This window comes from Equus quagga, chromosome 1 (assembly GCF_021613505.1).
Source record: "Equus quagga isolate Etosha38 chromosome 1, UCLA_HA_Equagga_1.0, whole genome shotgun sequence".
NCBI lineage: Eukaryota > Metazoa > Chordata > Mammalia > Perissodactyla > Equidae > Equus > Equus quagga.
Window position 1 is genome coordinate 15367003 of NC_060267.1, and position 19339 is coordinate 15386341.

Consider the following 19339-nt stretch of genomic DNA (forward strand, 5'->3'; position numbering starts at 1 on the left):
ATTCTAGGAACACCAGGGAGGCTAGTGTGGCTGGATTGGAGAGAATGGGGGCTGGAGAGGAGTTAGAGATGAGGTGTCGGGGGTAGGGGAGCGTTTTTGTGTAGGGCCTCATTGGTCATAGTGAGGACCTCAGCTTTTCCTCTACACTGGGGCCACTAGAGAGTTTTCAGCAGAGGAGGAACATGACTGATCTGACCTGGGTGTGAACAGGATCACTGTTGGTGCAGGGGGCACAGGCAGAAGCAGGCAGTCCACTTAGGAGGCTATTGCACGTGCACGAGCAAGAGAGGAGGGAGCCTTGGACTGGATGGTGGTAGTGAAAGTGGTGAGAAGGGGTTGAATTCAGAATATATATTGAAGTTAGAGTGACAGGGTTTGATGATGGGCCAGACAGGGCAGTACATGAGAAAAGAAGCAGCAAAAATTACGCTACAGTTGTGGCCTGAGCAACTGCGAGAACAGAGTTGCCATTCACTGAGATGGGGAACGTGTAGGAGGAAGGGGCCTGGGAGGCATATTAGGAGCTCAGTTTTGGACAAGCTGAGTTTAAGAAGTCTGTTAGTAGGTGGAGATGTCAAGCAGGCAGCTGGTTACATGGGTCTGCAGTTCAGAGGAAAGGCGAAAGATACGACTTTGGGAGTCAGCAGCATATAGTTAGTTTTTAAAGCCATGAAACTGGGAAATGTTACTGTCAAGGGAGAGAGCAGAGATAGCGAAAGAGAAGTCCCTGGACTGAGCCCTGGGGTACTCCAACATTTAGAGGTCAGGGAGATGAGAAGGAACCCACAAAAGAGAATGAGAGGGGCCGGCCCTGTGGCACAGCAGTTAAGTGCACATATTCCGCTTCTCGGCGGCCCAGGGTTTGCTGGTTCGGATCCCGGGTGCGGACATGGCACCGCTTGGCAAAAGCCATGCTGTGGTAGGTGTCCCACATATAAAGTAGAGGAGGATGGGCATGGATGTTAGCTCAGGGCCACTCTTCCTCAAAAAAAAAAAAAAAAGAATGAGAATGAGCAGCCAAGAAGGTAGGAGGAAAACCAGCTGAGTAGCTGAGTATGGTGTTGTGTAAACCAAATAAGAAAGTGTTTCAAGAAGTTTAGTGGTCAACCATTTCAAATCCATTTTTTTTTAATTTAATATAACCATTTTTTTTTTAAGATTTTATTTTTCCTTTTTCTCCCCAAAGCCCCCCAGTACATAGTTGTGTATTTAGTTGTGGGTCCTTCTAGTTGTGACATGTGGAATGCCGCCTCAGCATGGCCTGATGAGCGGTGCCATGTCTAGGACCAGGATCCGAACCAATGAAACCCTGGGTTGCTGAAGCTGGAGTGCATGTACTTAACAGCTCGGCCACTGGGCAGGCCCCTTCAAATCCTTTTGATGGGCTAAGGAAAGCAAGGACTGTTTATCAGTATGAAGTCTATTTACAGTAAGTTTTCTACTCAGTCACTATAAGAACTCTAACAGGTAGTCAACCCATTAATACTTGTTTGTTAACAGCAAAGATATATTTAGTTCCTGCTGTGTGGTGTAGACATCACAGTAGGTACTTGACAGAGGACAAATGAGCCACTGTTACTGCCTCTGTTACTAACCTCATAGGGTTATGAGGAGATAAACATGTCAACCCATGAATAAGGTTAGCACAGATGTCTCAGGCAAAGAGCCCTTAGACTGGGAGCTACCTGAGGACAGGGCTCCTGCTTTATTCTTTATATAGCCTAGTGCTTGGCACATGGACAATGCTCATAAATGTTTGATGAATAAATGGATGTATGCTCTGAAAGCATAAGCAATGAAATAGTTAATTTCCTGAGCATAGCAAAGAAGGCTTCACAGAGGAGGTAACATTTGAATCCTGAAAGAACACTCAGGCATTCATCAGGAGGTCAAAATACAACCAACTATTGCCAGTTTGCCCTTATTCCACACATCTCTGTTTAAGCAGCCGTGGAGGCTATCTGATGTTTAATAAAACTCCTCGACTGATGAGAAACATCGAGCTAGCTTTGTATGAGCTCAGATCTTTGTGTTTAGTAGTAAACTGTTACTGTCACTTTACGTGGAGTGGCATAACTCATCGTAATTGCTTTCAGTCATTAATGCCTAGCTAATTGATAGGAGGGTCTAACAGACCTCTTTGTAGTTTGTTGTGTTAACTGAACCTTAGCCAAGGACTGGTCATTCATAACATCATTTGATTGTAGCTTGATATTTATCAGGCTTACCTGTGATGCAACTACATGCTAAAGGAACGTAAAAAATAATGGCATGATTCCATTTCTGTGGGAACTAGTCAGAGAGGATAGCTAAAAAGAGATCTATTTTAAATCACCTTTAAAGACAAGAATAAGAGGAAGAGTGTTCCAATAAGGGTAATGAACTGTGCAAAGACCTAGAAGCCAGACAATATAATTAACATGTTGGGGATTTGCTTTATTGGGAAAAATAGGTTAATTTGGGCCTAGTTCTTGCTTCCCTTCTGTTTCCCATTTCCTAGACCATTCACAGCTTAGAGGCCAAGATTCTGGGAAATTTTCCCTCAAAAAAAGGTGGGCCTCCTTTTCCTTTAAAATTATGGCAAAAGATAGTCCTGCCTGTTTCCCCATTCTGTTTTCTAACCACTTGCTCTCTGCTCTTTGCTCTCCTTCCTGGCAGAAAGCCCCAAGGAAAGCTCAGAGCCAACGGGTTCTCCAGCCCCTGTGATTCAGCACAGCTCAGCAACAGCCCCTAGCAATGGCCTCAGCGTTCGCTCTGCAGCTGAAGCTGTGGCCACCTCGGTCCTCACTCAGATGGCCAGCCAAAGGACAGAACTGAGCATGCCGATACAGTCGCATGTGATCATGACCCCACAGTCCCAGTCTGCGGGCAGATGATGCCTCCCCTGGTGGAGAGGTCCCCAGCCAGAGCTCGCCCGCCCAGGAGCCAAGAGAGATATCATCTTATCCCCTCCCATCTGCCTCGGACATGGCAACATGGGGGGAAAATTGTGTGTTGTGAGTAACGGACAGATGTGAGGCTTTTCTCTTCAGCCACATGGTCATGTACGTTGACACCTGTACTAGGAGCCTCCCAGCCCCAGAGCCGCATAGATCATCCCCCGAGGGGGGCGTTTCTGATATATCCATAGCCAAAGGCCTTTCCAGATGGTCCGAACAATCACCCCTGCCCGTGCACGTGTACCTGTCTCTTTTAACACTAACCCTTGCTCTTCTAGGTTTCAGGATTCTCGGTTCCCTCTCTTCCCACTAAGCCGCAGCTGCTACCTTCTCGTTCCTTAGCAGCATGCCACTTCCTGCTGGGCAGAGGGAGGCTAGAGTTGATGGCGTGTCACCCTCTGACCCATCCCCAGCCACACCGTGGACTCAGGACTTTGTCTCCCAGTAGCTGCTTATTTATCCCTTTGTCCCCTTCCTAAATTCTAGTTAAAACATTCACTTATGGGAAATGTAAGGTTACCTTTGATGTATGAGGTAGCAGTCTTTTCCAGCTATTCCATAAACCTTAGTCCTTCTCCCTACCTGCCACCCAAACAACAAACAAAAAGCAAAAAGAAAGAAACAAAACCCCGAGAGTTCTAACCCTTTTTCATCTATTTCCGGAGCTATTTGGGTACCTCATTTTGTCTCTCTAGTTTTCCCAGTCTAGTCGTGGGGTCTTTTCCACCTCCCGCTAACCTCATCTTGGCAACCTCATCTTGTGGCCTTATTAGCTGTTGCTTGGTAGTGAAAAGGGAAAGTGCCTGGGGTCTGACTGGCTGACCCCCTCCCCACTCCATCTTCCTTCAGTCCTAACCCTCAGGCCCAGTAGGAAGAATGTCGTTTAAAGCTTGATCCTTGTATGTCTTACAAGAGTTTACTGGCCAAAGCATACATATTCCTTTTGGTCATCTTTCTGCTCCTGCTCCTCCTTCTTTATTTCCCTGTCCACATTACTGCCTCTGTCCCTCTTGTAGAACTGGTTGAGATGCAGCCCTCTAGAGGCTGTCACGTAAGGGACTCCTGCGCTCTCTGGCTCTTCCCCATCTCTCAGCCTCACACATCTGTCTTCTTTCCTGAGCTGGGTCTTATATTCACAAGTGCCCCCCACCCTCTGGATCTCTCTTCTCTCTCTTTCACCAGCTTCCTAGCCTGGCCACTAGGTCTCTCTGGCTCTGCAGTGTTTCTTCAGCACTTTTCTGCTCTCTGCTGCGCAGAAGCAATGCTTCTCCATAGTCCAAGCCCCAGGACTCTGAGGTGTCACAGCCAAGGTCCTGAGTGGGGTTTCTTGAGTATAAGGTAGGATGGGGAGAGGCGCAGTCCTATCCTCAGCAGAAGAGCCCTGCTTGTGGAGGGTTTGGCCTGCCTGGGAGACTGGTGACTATTGCTCTCAGCCGTTCTTACTTTGAAGAGTTGGGTTGTAGGGGGAGAAATTCATCCTTCTTGCCCCTCTTTCTTCCCCATTAAGATTTCTCATCTTCCTTTGGCTCTGAACTACACAATTTCTACCAGGGCTGTAGGAAGCAATCCAAAGCCAGAGGCCTGTGGATAGATAGGTCAGCTTTCATAGCCCTTCAGTATGAAACCTTCCAGTTGTCCCAGAGCCACCTTCTGCCATCTGCCCAAGGCAAGAATGTCCTTTTCTCCATCTCTCCCCTCTCCATCTTAAGCATACATACAAAATAACTGCCAGCTTCCTTTCCTATTTTGTCTTCCCAAATTGGCTGTCATGGGGGAATGAGGAAATGTTCTAAGCTACAAGATTCCCATCTCCTCAGAGTGATTAAACTGGTGAGCCAGTCGGATGACATGTTTTACTGCATTTGTTTGTAATTTTCCCTCCTGCTTTTCAGAGCCGGTGCTGAACAAGCCACACCTGCTGAAGAGAAAGGAGAGAAAACATGATTTTTTCATCCTCTGCCACCCAGGACCCAACAGGAACAGCCCCTGAGGTGACTTAGACTAGCAAGTGGCAGGGCAGATGGTCAGGATGCAGGCTGCCTCCTCCAGGGCTCTACTTGCCTTTAAAAACTCACAGCCATAACTTGTGCTCAGGACTTTTCCTTTAGACGGCTGCTCCTTGGGATTTTCTTCTGCTTCAGTTGTGTTTCCTTTTTTATTATCTTGATTTCCCCCTAGCAGCTTTGCCCAAAGCTTGACTGAGTTTATGGCTCCCAAGGAGCCTTCATAAGACCCTTGATTATTTTCCTTCCCCCTTCAGTCAAGTGTTTTTCAAGTTAAGAATCGGTTTGTCACTGCACACATGCCCTGCCTCGCTACTGGCCTTGGAGGAAGTTTGAGCCCTGCCAGTGTGTCTCTGCATAGGATTTATGTAGTGGATCTCATTTAGTTTCTTAGCCCCCAAGTCTAATTCTCCTGAGTCCTTATTTCACTTCCATCAGTGGGAAGTAAGTATTGGAGACCTAAATGAGGGGCATTGGCAGAGCCTTAGGAGTAAAGTAGCAGTGAAACAAGGAAGGGGGAAGACAGACCCTCCCAAACAGCTCCTTAGTTGTCCTTGGTTTCACTAAGAAGGCAGAGCAATTGCTTACCCTGAAGCCTCTCTTATAATCAAGGGGAGTGTCACTTACCATGTCATTGCTGCCAGCCACGTGGCCGCTCTCCCCTGCGCTTTGCCTTCCAGACTCATTTGGACTAGAACCAAACATCATGGAAGGTGTCACTTAGCCCTTCTTAAGGACCATGGCCTTTCTAGGGGCCTGAGGGAAGACACTTGGTGAAAGGAGCTGGGAGTGTGGGTGCCTTGAGACTCATCCTAGTGAAGCCAGGACTCAGGCCTCCCACCTTGCTCCAGAGACGCAGCTGCTGGATACCCAAGGCCATAGACATGGGAGCCAGGACTGGGTCTTCTGGCCTGCAGGCTTTCTGTCCCGTTCTCTTAACAGAAAGCTCGCTTAGAGTTGAAAGTCTGAGAAAGCCTCCCACACTGCTAGGGAGGACTGGAAAGAGGAGGACCTCCTTTACTTCCTCTTACCCTGTTGGTTGTACACCCTAAATCTGGCTTCCTTTGGCCTCCGCTCCTCACCTTGGCCCTAAGCTCCAGACCACATACTTGGTGGTGGTGAAAGGATGGCCTAACTGAGCCTCACCTTACTGCCTTCCCTGTGCCTGGTCTCTTGTTCTCGGCTCCTCTCCTGATTCACTGCCCTCCTGCACACCCATCCCGTAGACGGGTGCTTATCCATAACCGTGTCCCATCTACAGCCTGAACCACCAAGCAGAACCAAAGATTCCTCCTCTCGTTTCTGAGGCTCCCCTGCTCCACCCTGAGAGGCTCCTTTAAAGGTGCTAGCCCTGAGACAGCTCTCCCCCTCAAAAAAAGCCCCCCCTTTCATAACTTCCTTCCCATCCCCAAATCATTATTTTCCATTAATATTGTACATTGTATACACAGGAAGGAAATGTATTCTTTTTTTAAAATTTCATAACCAGTCTGTTTAGAATCCAGTCCTTCTAGCTAGACCACATATGCCTTTGTTGATATGCTCTTTCTGCTTCTTTAGACTTTTGTTTGACAGGGGTGGAGGGAGGAACAGGACAGGTGAGGATCCTAAGGCAGATTAGGGGACCCCCCACATCCTACTTCAGCCTCCCACAACCCTAATCATCCCCCTCAGAGTATAGAACCGATTTCTCTCTGTTTCTTGCACACGGGCATGTGCACAGAGACATAAATCCCCATCTACCCACCCGAGGGCGGTGTGGTAACCCAGCAGGAATGAGCATAGGTGGCTGCTGGCCAACTTTCCCACCCTCTGTACCAGTTCATTCATCTCTCTTTGGGGTAAAGTCCTACCCCAGAATGAGGAAAAGCTGGGGAGAGTAGGGCAGGTTAAGGCAGCTTATGTCCTTTGCAGTTGCAGGTTTGTATTGTGCTGCTAGGGTTTAATTTTATTTTTTTAACGGGAGGCTGGTAGCACAAAGATCTCTCACCAGCATTAGCTACTGGTAAGTGGTGTTTTAGCTGTGAGAAATGGCTATGAGCACTAGTTTCACTGACTTTCCCTTCGGGCAGTAGTTCTTAGAATATGGTCCAGGACCAGCAGCACCATCGTCTGGGAACTTAGAAATGCACATTCGGGCCCCACCCCAGACCTACTGAATCCGGAGCTCTAGGGTTGGGCTCTGACAAGCACTCCAAGTGATTCTGATGCACACTAAAAATGAGAACCATTGCCTTAGGGGCAAGCTGGGAAATTCTTGAGGGTGTCTAGGATATTTTAAGTACCATCCTCTGCCTTAGCACTAACATATTTTTCCATTTCCTCCAGTCCCTCCCTCCACTCCCATTAAAACAACAAACACATCACTCACATCACAATCTAGGTTTGTCTTCCTTCTGCGTATCCCTAAAACCAGTCCTGCATCTGTCTGGACAGAAGTTGTCCCATATTTTCTTGCAGACTGATCACTCCACGTTCTCTGTTAGAGGAAGGACCAGCTGGAGCTTGAGCTGTCCTGTTCTCCCACAGACGCACACACACACCTTTCAGGGAGGGAGATGAGCCTCCCGCCCCAGCAGTGGGGGCTGCAGCCTCCTAACATAGTATCTATTGAAAAGAAAGCAGTGTGTGTCTATGGCTGTATCTCTGTTCACCTGTATATCTGACACGCAGCAACACCTCTCCACCTCATCAAGGAACTCGACTCTGGGTCTGGGACTCCCCAGTCCCCAGTGGTGGGCTTTGACAGATGGGAGGATGCAGTGCTACAGGCTGTTTTGTTACAAAACCATCTTCTCCCTCTCCCCTCCACCCAATTCCGCATGTCCCTGTGAGCAGGCTCTCACGTTCTCCCGGGACGGGGCTGAGGCAGAGGCTTCGCTCTCTTCTCCCTAACCGTCCCTTCTTCCTTCCCCCTTGCCACTTAGCAGTTACCCCCCCCCCCCCAGCCATGCCTTCTCCCTTTCTCCCTTGCCCTGACATATATTGTGCCTTATTTATGCTGCAAATATAACATTAAACTATCAAGAGAACCACTGTTCTGTCTGATGCTTCAGTACTCTCATCGACAAGTTGCATTGTCCACTCTTTCTGGGAGCTCGTTGGCTTTGATGTCTGTGATCTTCCTCACTCCCATTTCTTAGGACAGAAGGAGCAGGGATTCTTATCCCTCCTTTTATGCATGGAAGACACAGCCTAGAGAAGGTGGGTGGTTTATATATTACATAACACAACATGAGCCACAGAGACTGGGGCTCAGATCTTTGCCCTGCCCTGGGCGCCAGGGCCCTCAGCATCACAGGAGCACTTGCTGGAGAACTTAGGTGCTTTATGTAGATGGGGGATGGGAGGGTGTCTGAAGGCAAGTGGCCTCTTAGCTTTCAGTGTTTTATCCCCTCCTGACCTCCCCAAAATTAAGAAACTTTATACGCCCCACCCTCAAGTTTCCAGCATGTCTGGGGAGTGCACATAGACACTGAAAAAGAAGCTTTCTGTGACTTCTGTGGGTGTGGGGAGGAGGCTGGTCTGGAAATGAGGGGTGGAGTTTGCTTAGAAGCAGGGAAGAGAGTTCACAAGAAAAACAGGAAATGCTCAGAACCGTGGGGAGGTGTGGGGCGATCACTCTGCATTTCTGGGCATTTGTGTGTGTCCTTCACTTGCGTGATAATTCTCATCACAAGTGAGGTGAGGGAAGCAGGCTCGCGAACTCGACCAGGAGATAGCAGGTGTCTGAGGGCTTCCCAAGAGGACAGAAGTGGTTTAGAGGCTGTTTGTGGCTGATGTTTGGTATAATTGACACAAATCGGAAGCCTGAGTCTCCTCGGGAGAGTGGGAAAGGCAGTGGTGGTCTTTACTGTGATGTGGTCAGGAGCACATGGGGGTCCAGAGAAAGGCAAGAAAGGAAGTTGCTGGAAGCCAAATAACAAAGTCAAGATTGAGAAATTCTGGAGGTGTGGATAAGACTCTGAAAGCAGGACAGTTTCCCAAGTAGAAGAATTAACCCATTCCAACTTCTAACCAAAAGAGACAGCAATCAACTCCATCCTGGACATGGGAAGCCAGCTAGACCAGCCCCTTTCTGGATGCAGCCTCAGCTCAGACCCGCTCATAACTGGTGATCAGAGAAATATGAGAGGGGGAAGCAGGAGGGTGGGAAACATTCGCTGAGTGCCTGCTCTGTGCAGGATGGAATACTAGACGCCTGGCTTTCATCAAGTCATTTACTGCTTGCCGGGACCTCCTGAGAACAGAGGCGTTTGCCTCCTGTTATTGAGGATGAACTCAGGCTGAGGTGGAGCACCTGGCCAAGGCACACAGGGAAGCGCCAGAGCGAGGACTGAAACTGAGTCCCGTGGCCCCCAGAGCCACTCTGCAGCGCCTCCCCCTCCCTCGCAGCCCCGCTCCTCTGGACCTCTGTCAAAGAAGAACAGACAAGGGCCCCGATGTGGTGCAGGATCCATTTCCCGCAGAGGAGCCGTCTACCCACAGACTTGATGCTCCCTTGTAAGCGACACTGAAACTACAAGATAGAATGAGGAATGTCAGGTTCTGTGCTTGGGACCAACTGTGAGAGAAAGTTTACAGAAACGTACACCCTAACTAAGGCTGCATTAACAGAAACATGATATCTAGAACATCCAGATCAAAACCTGCCCTAACCTACCTATCCAAAGTGTAAGGTGGTTTCTAGATGCCTTGCTTTAAAGAGGGGACAACACTTCCCTTGAACAAAAAAAGACTCAGAGTGGGAGCATGAAATCTGTCTTCAAACACGCAGAAGGCTTGTGAACATGAAAGAGATGAGAGATGTTCTGTGAGACTGACTGGGGCAAACTGGGGCCCTGCTGGAGCCACAGAGCCATGGGAGCCAGCTCCAGGCAAGGAGAAGACTGTCCGAAGATGGCCTCAGGAGATGGCAAGTCCCCAGGACTCCGGTGTGCGAGGATCGTCACAGCTCACGTTTTGAGGACACTTGCTCTAAGTCAGATCCTGTGCCAAATGAATTACAGAGAGTGTCTCAAACAGTGCTCCCCCCCGGGAAGCGGCTCCTTTGCTGCTGCCATGTTCTAGGTGAAGAAACTGCAGCTGAGAGGCAGACAGCTTGCGCAAGGCTGGCTCACAGGCTCACGACCTCATGCCGCCTCTCCAGCAGAGGCCACAGAACCGCCCTGTGGGAAGGCCTAGGAAGGACTCGGATCAGAAGGGAAACTGCACCAGGTGGCTCTGAGGGACCCCTCCCTGAGAGGCAGTGACTGACTTTTCCTAAGGCGGGATTCGATTGCCTCGATGGGTCAGCACTAGAGCAGGCAGAAGCTGGGGTGACTGGAAGGAGACGGACAAAACGATAGGCCAGCCCCAGTATCCTGCCCCTGCCTTTCTGGGTCACGGAGTCAGGGCCCTAGGCCCTCCAACCCAACCCACCCCTCACAGAGCTATTCCAGAAGGAAAGCGCCTGGCCTGACAGTGCAGAGCTGTGACCACAGGGTGGCAGCAGCGCTTCGGCTGCAGGGGCTGGCTCTGGGCCGAGGGGAGGCAGGTCCTAAGCAGCGCTCTCTGGTGAAGACGGGTCAGTCTACAACGCTGAAGCGATCTCCACCTTCTGCGAGCTCCGAAACCTTTTCGCCTCCTTCCGTGTCTCACTTTTCTATCTACAGGCAAATCTCAGAGTGGTGATTCCATCTTTAACCCTCCAAAAGGCGTGTACACAGGGGGCTGGCCCCGTGGCCGAGTGGTTAGGTTCGCGCACTCCGCTGCAGGCAGCCCAGTGTTTCGTTGGTTCGAGTCCTGGGCGCGGACATGGCACTGCTCATCGGACCACGCTGAGGCAGCGTCCCACATGCCACAACTAGAGGAACCCACAACGAAGAATACACAGCTATGTACCGGGGGGCTTTGGGGAGAAAAAGGAAATAATAAAATCTTTAAAAAAAAAAAAAAAAAGGCGTGTACACAGGAGGGTGAAGGGGCTGGGTGACCCTGACTGCAGCCCCGGTGAGGGGAGGGACCAGGCGGGTCATCCTGGCCAACTCTGACCCCTGCTCTTGCCCCCACCTCCCTCTGTTCCAGGACGCACCTAACCCTTCCTGACAGGACTTTCCTTCCGCTTTTATTCTACAGTTAAGAAAGCGGTGTGCAATTAGAGCTCTCCAACCTGTTGAGGTATTGGGGTTCTTGAAGGCCCCCTAGGGCCTGGCTCTGACAAAGCGTCTGCAATTAATGACGCTTCTTGAGCTCTAGAGACAGGATTTATGCATCTAATAAAGTCTGTAACTCCAGGCTTAGGGGCTGGGGGCTGGAGACTGAGAGCAGGAAGTCTGGGGGGTGCCATGGGAGGGGATCCCAGGTGGCTCTTAATGGAGCTGTGCATTTCCATTGCCTGCACTAGATTCCCCCTCAGGCTGTTGTGGGGCTAGGAGACAGGGGACAGCAGGTATAAAAGGTGGGTGTGCCTGTAGGAAGGCAGATAGCATGGATTCCAGGCGGGCAGCAGTGTTGCTGGTGGTGCTGCTGTTGATAACAGACTGGGGCCACACTGAAGGACCAGGGGGCCAGAATGAAGGAGACCAGATGTTCGAGGTAAGTTAGCACCCCCACCCCCATGTCACCATTTTTCCTCTACCTCAGCTTGAGCCTTATGCTCTAGGTTCAAAGCTTCTGTCTGGCTGCCAGGGTCTTCACTGGGTCCTCACATCTGAGGAAATGGCTCCTCAGCCTCCTACTACTTGCCCCTGGAAGCCACTCCCTTCCCCTTGTGACCTAAATGCCCAAGGACTTTGCCCGTCTTCCTTCCCGGATGCCTCCGTGGCACAGGAGGAAGACACCGAACCCCACCCACCGCAGGATGCCCAGACCCCTGGGCCACTCCCGCGCTCCCTGCTCCAGGCCATGCAGAGACCAGACTGGACCCCAGCCTTCCTGTTTCAGCCCCAGAGGTAAGTGTGAGAGGGTTATGGGCAACACAGGGGCTGGAGACAGAAAGGGCAGGGGCCAAAGAGAAAGGAAAGGGAGGGGGCTAGAGAAGAGAGGGACTGAAAAGAGCTCCGGCTGAGGACGGGTCTCTCCTAAGGTTTGGCAGAAACACCTGGGGCTCCTGGAGTACCAAACGGCTGAGTCCTCGAGCTGGGGAGGGGCTGAACTCCCTGTTCTGGAGCCTGGCTGCCCCTCAACGCTTTGGGAAGAAACGACATGTCCTTCCTTGATATTTGTGCATGCAAAGCCCACATCCAAAAGTGCCATGTGTCCCCCCCCAAATAAAGCTGTCTGGCTTCTGAATCCATGTGTCTGTGTCTGTATGAGACTTGAAAGGGCTGGGAGGGAGCCCCAAGGCAAGAAGCGCAGCCCCCACCTTCTCCACCAAACCAGACCCTCCTGATGGGGTTCCTGGAGGTCACTGCACCCAGCCTCCTGCCACCAGAAAGGCAAACATGGGGACATGTAGGGAAGAAGGGGGGAGGCACAACAGGGGAGGTGACCTACTGCTAACCTCCTCTGCCATCAGCACTACTCAGGGAACAGAGAGGGCAGGGTTTAAGAATCCAAGGAGCAGCACGTTTATTCTGGGCTCTAGGGGAGACCCCCCATTTCCTTCTCCCTTGTCATCACCAATAACAAGAGGATGGATCCTGGGCCAGCTGAGGCCCTGTGGTCCCTGGCTCCTGGCCCTCCACGGCCTGCCGGCAAGCAGTCTGTGTCAGAGGTAGAGACGGCACCTCCTGGGGGGTACCAGAGCTGGGCAGATGCGGGGGCCAGGGCAGGAAGAGCAGGGAGCAAGGGTGCACGTCCATGAGTCCAGCTGGGCCTTTACTTGCTGCCCGCCATGATCTTGAGGTACTGCAGAGCACGGCGAGCGGCCTCGCCACGGGCCGCCTCCCTGGTGGTTGCAGAGCCATGACACACAGTGGCCGGCTGTGTGGACAGCTCCACCAGACACTGGCAGAGCCCACTCAAGCTCAGCTCCTCTGGAGACCAAGAAAGAGGAGGGAGGCAGCGTTGGGCGGGAAGGCAGCACCAGGAGGGGTGCACGCATCATCACGCCCTCCCACACCCCCTCAGACCAATCCATACTTGCTCTGGTCCAGTCCCCACCATCCCCCGGCCCCCCAACTAGCCATACCAATATCCAGGTAGCTGACATGGAAGGCCTGCTCCTCAGAGAGCTCACTGAGGACACTGCAGCAGGCAGGGCCCAGAGCACCTAAGGAGCCCAGGGAGCAGCTGCGGAGGGACAGGATCTTCTCTCCCACCGAATTCCGCAGAGAATCCCAGGTGCAGCCTGGGCCCCGGTTCCGAAGTCCATCCAGGCGGGAGCCCACACCCTGACGAGATGGGGACAGTGAGAAATATGCAGCCAGGAGCTGTGAGACCCAGGCATTTAACAGACATGCAATGTCTATTAGGAGAGAAAAGACCGAGAAGCTTCCTCCAGCTTGCCTCCCCCCAGTCCCTCCCTGTATGGCCTCCTCTAACAACTAGACCCTGGACCAGATGGCCAGGCAGCTTTCCTCATCCCAGTAACACAAGCCTACAAGGCCCCTGTCCTGGGCCAGCTCCCCCACAGCACTCACCAGGCGGGCCTACAGTTACTGCTGAGAGGAGGCCCAAGGAGCCCTGGGTCTGGTAGGAAAATGGGCAGAAGCAGGCCCGGGACCCAGAGAGGCTTACTCCCGACCCACAGACTCCTGAGCCCCCAGTGCCTGCACCGGCACAGCACATGGAGCCCAGTGCCCGGCCCACAAGCCACTCACAATGGAGAAGTGGTCGTCATCAGGCTCCGCCTCATTCCCATCCCGGGCATCCAGGGGCACCGTGTGCACTCGAAGCAGCATTTTGGCCGCCGCATTACGCTTTGCCAGCTTTTTGGAAGTGCCACTGCCTGCATGTGGGAGAGGGCTGCTGGTTTATGATTCCCAAAAGACCTAGCTCAAACTGTCCACCCAGCTCAAACTTGGGTTGAGGGTCCCCTCAGGGGATGTCAGTTGGAAAGGGGAGCTCGGGATCTGCCAGGCACCTGAGAACACGATGGGCCAGAAGAGGGAGGTAAAGAGAGGGCTCAAGGAAGAAGCTAGGAGGAAGGAGCCGAGCCCAGAGCAGAGAAGCCAGGACCGCGGGCCGGAGCAGAGAAAGACTAGGAGCTGCGCGTGGCTGGGGGACAGTAGCTACAAGAACTGTTCTGCCCAGTTACCAATCTCAATGAAACGCTCCACTCGGCAGGTCATGGTAAACTCTTTGCGGTGGGCCGGCCCAGACTCCTGGGTCACCGTGTACTCAGGCAACCGCCAGCCTTTCTGCACCACCAGCTCCTTGGAAGGGGAAACAAGGGCACACAAGGCTGAGTGAGAAAAGACACCTCACATCCTCTCCCTCCTACCCTAGAAGCCTCAGGTAGGAGAAGGAATACAGGGGGGTGGATAGCCCGCAAACAGGGTAACCGGCCCACAGAACCTTCCCGCACGGCCCCTAGTTCAAGAGAAGACAGGCATGCACAGAAAATGAGGATGGGGCACACCTGCAGAGCGCCAACGGGGTTGCACTCAGACTGCTGAGGGGAGACGGGGGGCTGCACCTCCATGGGGGGGCTCCTGAAGGAAGAAGGGCCCAAGACCAACGCTGACGGGGCTGCCTCCTTCTGTGGCTGCGCATGAGTCCTCAGCTCTGCTTTGGTTTCCCCAACTACCACCTCCCTACTCCCTGCCAGGCAGGCAGCTGTCTGTCCAGACGTCCAGCTGGCTTCCTTGCCCCTCCCACCCAAGTGAGGTCTCCTCCAGGTCCCAGGCCCATTTCAATTTTCTGGAACACTTGATCATCACTTCTCCAGGACAGTGAGAGAGGGGCTGTATATCCAGTCCCCGAAGCACCTGGTGGGACTCACATAAGACCATCTCGTGGCCGGCTCAGAAGAAAATGGGGCCTGCAAGACCTTTAAACATGGTCAAACATCATCCACATGGCTATTTAAAAGTCATCAATTACTTCCTGTCCCAAGAGCTTACCAGCGGGTGCAAATTCTTCAAATCCTGGTCCCCAACTATTCATCCTCTGTTTACTCTCAGACTTCCTCACGCCTGACCTGCCTGGGTCCAAGGGCTGGGGGCCAGGAGCCAGAAGCCCTTCCTCCCCGCCCAGGCAGTCAGGAGACACAAGATACCTGGTTGGGACAGCAGACGGAACGGGAGTAGCAGCCGCTGCAGCAGTTAAAACCGGACCGTCCTCAGGCAGTGAAGAGTCTAGGGGAGAAAAAGAACTTCCCGAGGGGAAGGGGGCCTTTGATTCACACCCATGTGGGAGGGGGCGGAGGGGGACCCAGGTCTCCTGACCTGCCCATGCCCTAAGAAAATTCCTTCCCACTCGAGCCAAAGACTCAGGGAAGTTCAACCACCAGCTCTTCCTCCTGGGCTCCTTTGCTGCCAAACACCAGATCAAAAAGAGTGAGAAAAGGGCAAGGAGGGTCTCTTCGTACCCAAGAACCACGGGAGCAACAAGCTCCTGATCTGAGTGTGGAAGAGGGAAGGACAGCTTGCCAGAAAGAGGAGGCATGTTGGGGAGCAACTCCTTCCAGCCTCAGCCTCCACCCCTCTCCCTCCCTAGCCTAGGTCCCAAACCACAGCCATGACCCCTCAATGGGGCTGGCTATTCCCCCCAGAATCCTTCCAGCAGCAGGAGCCCTGGAAGCATCCTGCCCGGGTCCAGAGGAAACTCTCAGGAAAAGGCCAGGTCGAGGTGGCTAAGCGTCACTGCGCCAGGCCTACTGGGCAGAGGGGCTGGCGCAAGGGTGTGGGTTCCTGGCAGGGCCTCTAGGATGCCTTGGCTCTTCCTCCCTCACCTGCTGTCCTCCAGGGCCGGCTCCAGCATGCTCCCCCCTTTGAGGTGTTTGAGGGCCACCTCAGCTGCCTTGTGCTTGGCTGCCTTCTTGCTGGGGCCCTGACCTGAGAGAGGGGGTGTGGGCAATACTGGAGGTCACTGGAAGGATGGAAGAGAAACCGGCATCCCACAGCCTCTCTCCTCACAGCTAGAGGTAGTCAACCAAGGCCCCTCTCACACACCTCCCCCTGCCCAAGACTGGAAGTGTCACATTAATCGCTGGAAGGAAGGGCCCTCCTTTATTCTTCCATGAGCTCCCCAAATCAAGCCATGCCAGGCAGAACTGCTGCTGAACTCAGATACTGTGGGTGGAGATTCTTTCTCTGCCTCACTTTCCTCTGGCCAGCACTTTCTTTGCGCTCAATAAATAGAGATGGCTGGAAAAACAGAAACAGTAGGCTCTACAGTCAAAGCCTGGCTCTGCCACTTCCTAGGGATGTGACCTTGCACCAACTAAAGAATCTCTCTGAGCCTCAGTTTCCTCACACCTAACGTGAGAATACTACTACCTACATCACTGGATTAGACTGAGGTTTAAGACTAAAGAGGAATTTGCAACAGAGCACCTGGAACAGAGAGCACAGCGGGCACTCACTTCCCCAAATACTTCGCTGAGATTTCAGTTTATCTCTTATTTTTTTCTCTAGGATGATGACGATCTGCCAGATCACCGTGGCAGTCCTACCCTCCTCCTAGCAGACCTGTTCTCCCAATCCAGTCAGGGGCTTTTCCCCTGAAATCTCTCCTTCCCTCAGCGGCCTTGGAGAAGAGGACTGTGAAGAAACTCCAAGAAATAAAGCCAATGGGGCCCTGTGAACGCACACCCCAGCCAGGTTGCCCAAGCCTTCCTCACCAGTGCAGCTGGTGTCGCCAACGGTGACCCTGAAGGTGAAATTAGGCTGGTGGGCTTGGCCCTCGGCTTTGAGAAGGTCGTACACGGGCGTCTTCCCTATTCTGGTCCCATACTCCTGCAGAAGGCTGATCGGGGTCTTGCCCGGGTTGGCTGCCAGCATTTGCTCTATACTGGGGGGAGGGGCACAGACCCTCATCACACCTCTCCTCTCTGCACCCACCTGGCCAAGCACTGCCACATCAGACCCAGGCACATTATGGGGGACATAGGGTCCAGGGGACCCCAAGCAATACAGCAGCCATTGGCTGGGTTCAATGTGGAGAAGAGGTGCAGGCTGAGAAAGCTGAGTGCACTGCCCCAAGGCAAGCGGGGACTGCGCTGTTCCTGTCTCAGTCAAGGCGGGGATCCTGTACCCCAGTGCAGGTTGGAAGTGCATGTCCCCTGACACAGTGCAGGCCAGGAACTCAGTACCCACCAAATGCACTGAATGTCGGGGGCGTAAAGCCCAGTGCCCCAGTGCAGTCTGGGAACCCGACCAACCCCAAACTATTTACAGCTGGAGGCAGTGACCACTGCCGGGATGCATGCCGGGAACCACGGCCCAGTACCCCAGTGCTTGCCGGGAACAACCCTCAGGCCAGGTGCATGCTGGGGCCGCACCGCTACCCCCTCCGCACCGCACCACGCTCTTAGCCCTGCAGGGATCGATACGAGGCGGCTCACCTGGGCAGCCCGCAGCCCGTGGTAGTGCCGGAGCCCTGCTCCTCTTCACTCATTCCCTCCTCCGTCCCCGCGGGCGCCACCGTGACTGCAGCCTCCACGCGCCCCGATACACCGCCGACGAGCTAGGGCCGGGGCCAAGCCCCGAGTCGCGGCCGGTCGGGCCCGCCGCAGGGCATGCTGGGATATGGAGTCCCCCGCCCACCGGACTCCATGAGGCTCCATCGGGAGAGACGCTATCCGCCCCACAACCCTCCGCGTGGCTCGCCCGGGCAGGCAGCACCGCCTTCTGGGAGGAGCGGACCCCTCCACTGTCGCTTCCAGACCGGAGGGTGGTTTTTTTGTTTGCTTTTTTTTTTTTCCAATGTCGTCCCGCCTCCTTCCTTTCGTGTCTCTTCTCCCCTGGGCTGGGGCTCTGGGCATGCGTACTAGCGTAGTGGAAGGGCCTGGGGGCGGGGCGATAAGGGCTGACTCGAGCACCCGGGCCTTCGAATCCCGAGAAAACTACAGAACCCAGGAGCTCGCGCGCCATCTTTGTCGCAGCTGGAGGGGCAGGGTCAAGCATGCACGAGAGGCTTCGCGGCGTGATTGGTTATTGCGGCTTGCGCTCTCTTCCTCGAGGTGGATTGCGATTGGTTACTTTACCTAGCGGGGCGGGGACAAGGGAAGAGTCAGCCCCCTTTGGCTCCGCCTCTTTCTTGAGAAAAGGTTGTGATTGGTCCAAGGACCAGGCTACTGTCGGATCCCGGCTCTTCTCTGTCTGGGAGGGTGGCCCTTACCTGGATGTTGGAGGGGACTGTTCTCTGTCCCCCAGAGCGCAGGGACAGTTGTATGTGCATCTCAGTTCCCGCCCAGCCTTCGGCCTAAGCCCCTGCCCCCGGCCCTTAGTCTCAAGAACCTGCTTCCTTTTCCTAGGTTGTCCTTCACCTCCCTTCTCCTTAATTCTGCCCCGCAGACTGTGGGGTTCCCGCTGCTTTTCTAAAAGCCTCTTTAGAACGACCTTAGTGAACTTTCCTGTGGCTGAGCAGGAGACCCGCTGTGGGGGCTGAGAATTGGGCTATAGTGGGACGACAGGGTTAGAAGAACTAAGGCATGTGGTGGTCTCATTCCTTCTGCCATGGGTCTTGGGTCTCTCAGCTAAAGAGCGAGCAAGAGACGGTTCTGGCCTTTTAAGACTAATCGACTAATCTGAGTGTGGAGCAGAACGCGTATTTTTGGTTCCCAGAGTTCCAGTCCCTCCTCTCCAAAGTCTCACAGCCGCTGGGCTGAAAAATGTAGGGAAAATCTTGTGACCTTGGAAAAAGAGAGATAAGGAAAAATGTCTGATTCTAATGTGTGTCCCGAGAGTGGGTCACGGAAGAGACAGCTTGTCTGAGCTGGGGGGGTGGAGGTCCAGAGGAATCCTCGAGTGTTAACGAGGGGTCATCCAGGAACACTGGAGGGCGACGGGGTATTGAGCTGAGTGGATCCTAATTGGGTGGAACTGGAGTGGTGGCAATTAGGGGAAAGAAAGCTGGCAAGGTCTGTATGACAGGGAGAGCAATGCTAGAGCGCTGGGGGGATCCCATCTGAGGGGCTGCTGTCTCAGGGTAAAGGAGGGAGTTTATAAGACCGGTAATAGCTCCTACGGAATTAGCATAAGGCCCGAGGTGGGACTGCCATAGGACACCGCCAACAGGGAGGTGAGGGCCCAGGCGGGCCAGGGACGAGCCTGGAGCGCGCCGGATGGCAGCAGCGGGCTCCTTTAAGAGGCCGGCGGCTCCAGCGCAGCATCCCCCGCTCAGGGCGTGTCCGTCCCGGGGGGCCAGGGGCGGGGGCCTTGGAAGGAGCGGGAGTTCAAGCCTAGTGAGGACGGGGCTAGGGGTCGGGGGGTGGGGGGAGAAAGCTGGGGCTGACACCCGTACACCTGGACACCGCACGAGCATCGCCCGTGACAGCGCCCCGGGTCCGGTCGAGGGCAGCGGGGG

The 19339-nt window shown here is 53.5% G+C and overlaps 3 protein-coding genes across 10 annotated transcripts in view; 2 read left to right on the forward strand and 1 right to left on the reverse strand.

Annotated features, from left to right (window-relative positions):
- The window catches only part of LOC124236436 (cyclic AMP-dependent transcription factor ATF-7), an 81936-nt gene extending 73962 nt beyond the window's left edge, over positions 1-7974 (forward strand). For 5 of the 6 annotated variants that reach the window (XM_046655451.1, XM_046655471.1, XM_046655443.1 and 2 more), the window contains one exon: positions 2659-7974. In XM_046655451.1, the coding sequence (XP_046511407.1) occupies positions 2659-2876 (218 nt within the window). In that variant the 3' untranslated portion in view covers positions 2877-7974. The remainder of the gene's footprint in view (positions 1-2658) is intronic. The other variant, XM_046655464.1, reaches the window with a different exon arrangement.
- A 2792-nt stretch (positions 7975-10766) lies between these two features.
- NPFF (neuropeptide FF-amide peptide precursor) lies at positions 10767-12201 on the forward strand. Its single transcript, XM_046655487.1, has 3 exons — positions 10767-11518; positions 11753-11874; positions 12009-12201. Exons 1-3 carry the CDS (start codon positions 11411-11413, stop codon positions 12139-12141), a joined length of 363 nt encoding a protein of 120 aa, XP_046511443.1. The 5' UTR covers positions 10767-11410; the 3' UTR covers positions 12142-12201.
- Positions 12202-12468: 267 nt separating this feature from the next.
- On the reverse strand, positions 12469-17746 carry TARBP2 (TARBP2 subunit of RISC loading complex). Of its 3 annotated transcripts, none has more exons than XM_046644816.1 (9): positions 17376-17746; positions 16653-16822; positions 15762-15864; positions 15087-15182; positions 14448-14520; positions 14124-14241; positions 13687-13814; positions 13056-13257; positions 12469-12900 (listed from the first exon to the last, which is right to left on the reverse strand). In XM_046644816.1, the coding sequence occupies exons 1-9, from the start codon at positions 17426-17428 to the stop codon at positions 12743-12745; spliced, it is 1101 nt and encodes a 366-aa protein (XP_046500772.1). In that variant the 5' UTR covers positions 17429-17746; the 3' UTR covers positions 12469-12742. The 3 variants fall into 3 exon arrangements, with proteins under 3 accessions (XP_046500772.1, XP_046500779.1, XP_046500786.1); XM_046644823.1 differs by lacking the exon at positions 17376-17746 and adding an exon at positions 17128-17258; XM_046644830.1 differs by lacking the exon at positions 15087-15182.
- Positions 17747-19339: the final 1593 nt, after the last annotated feature.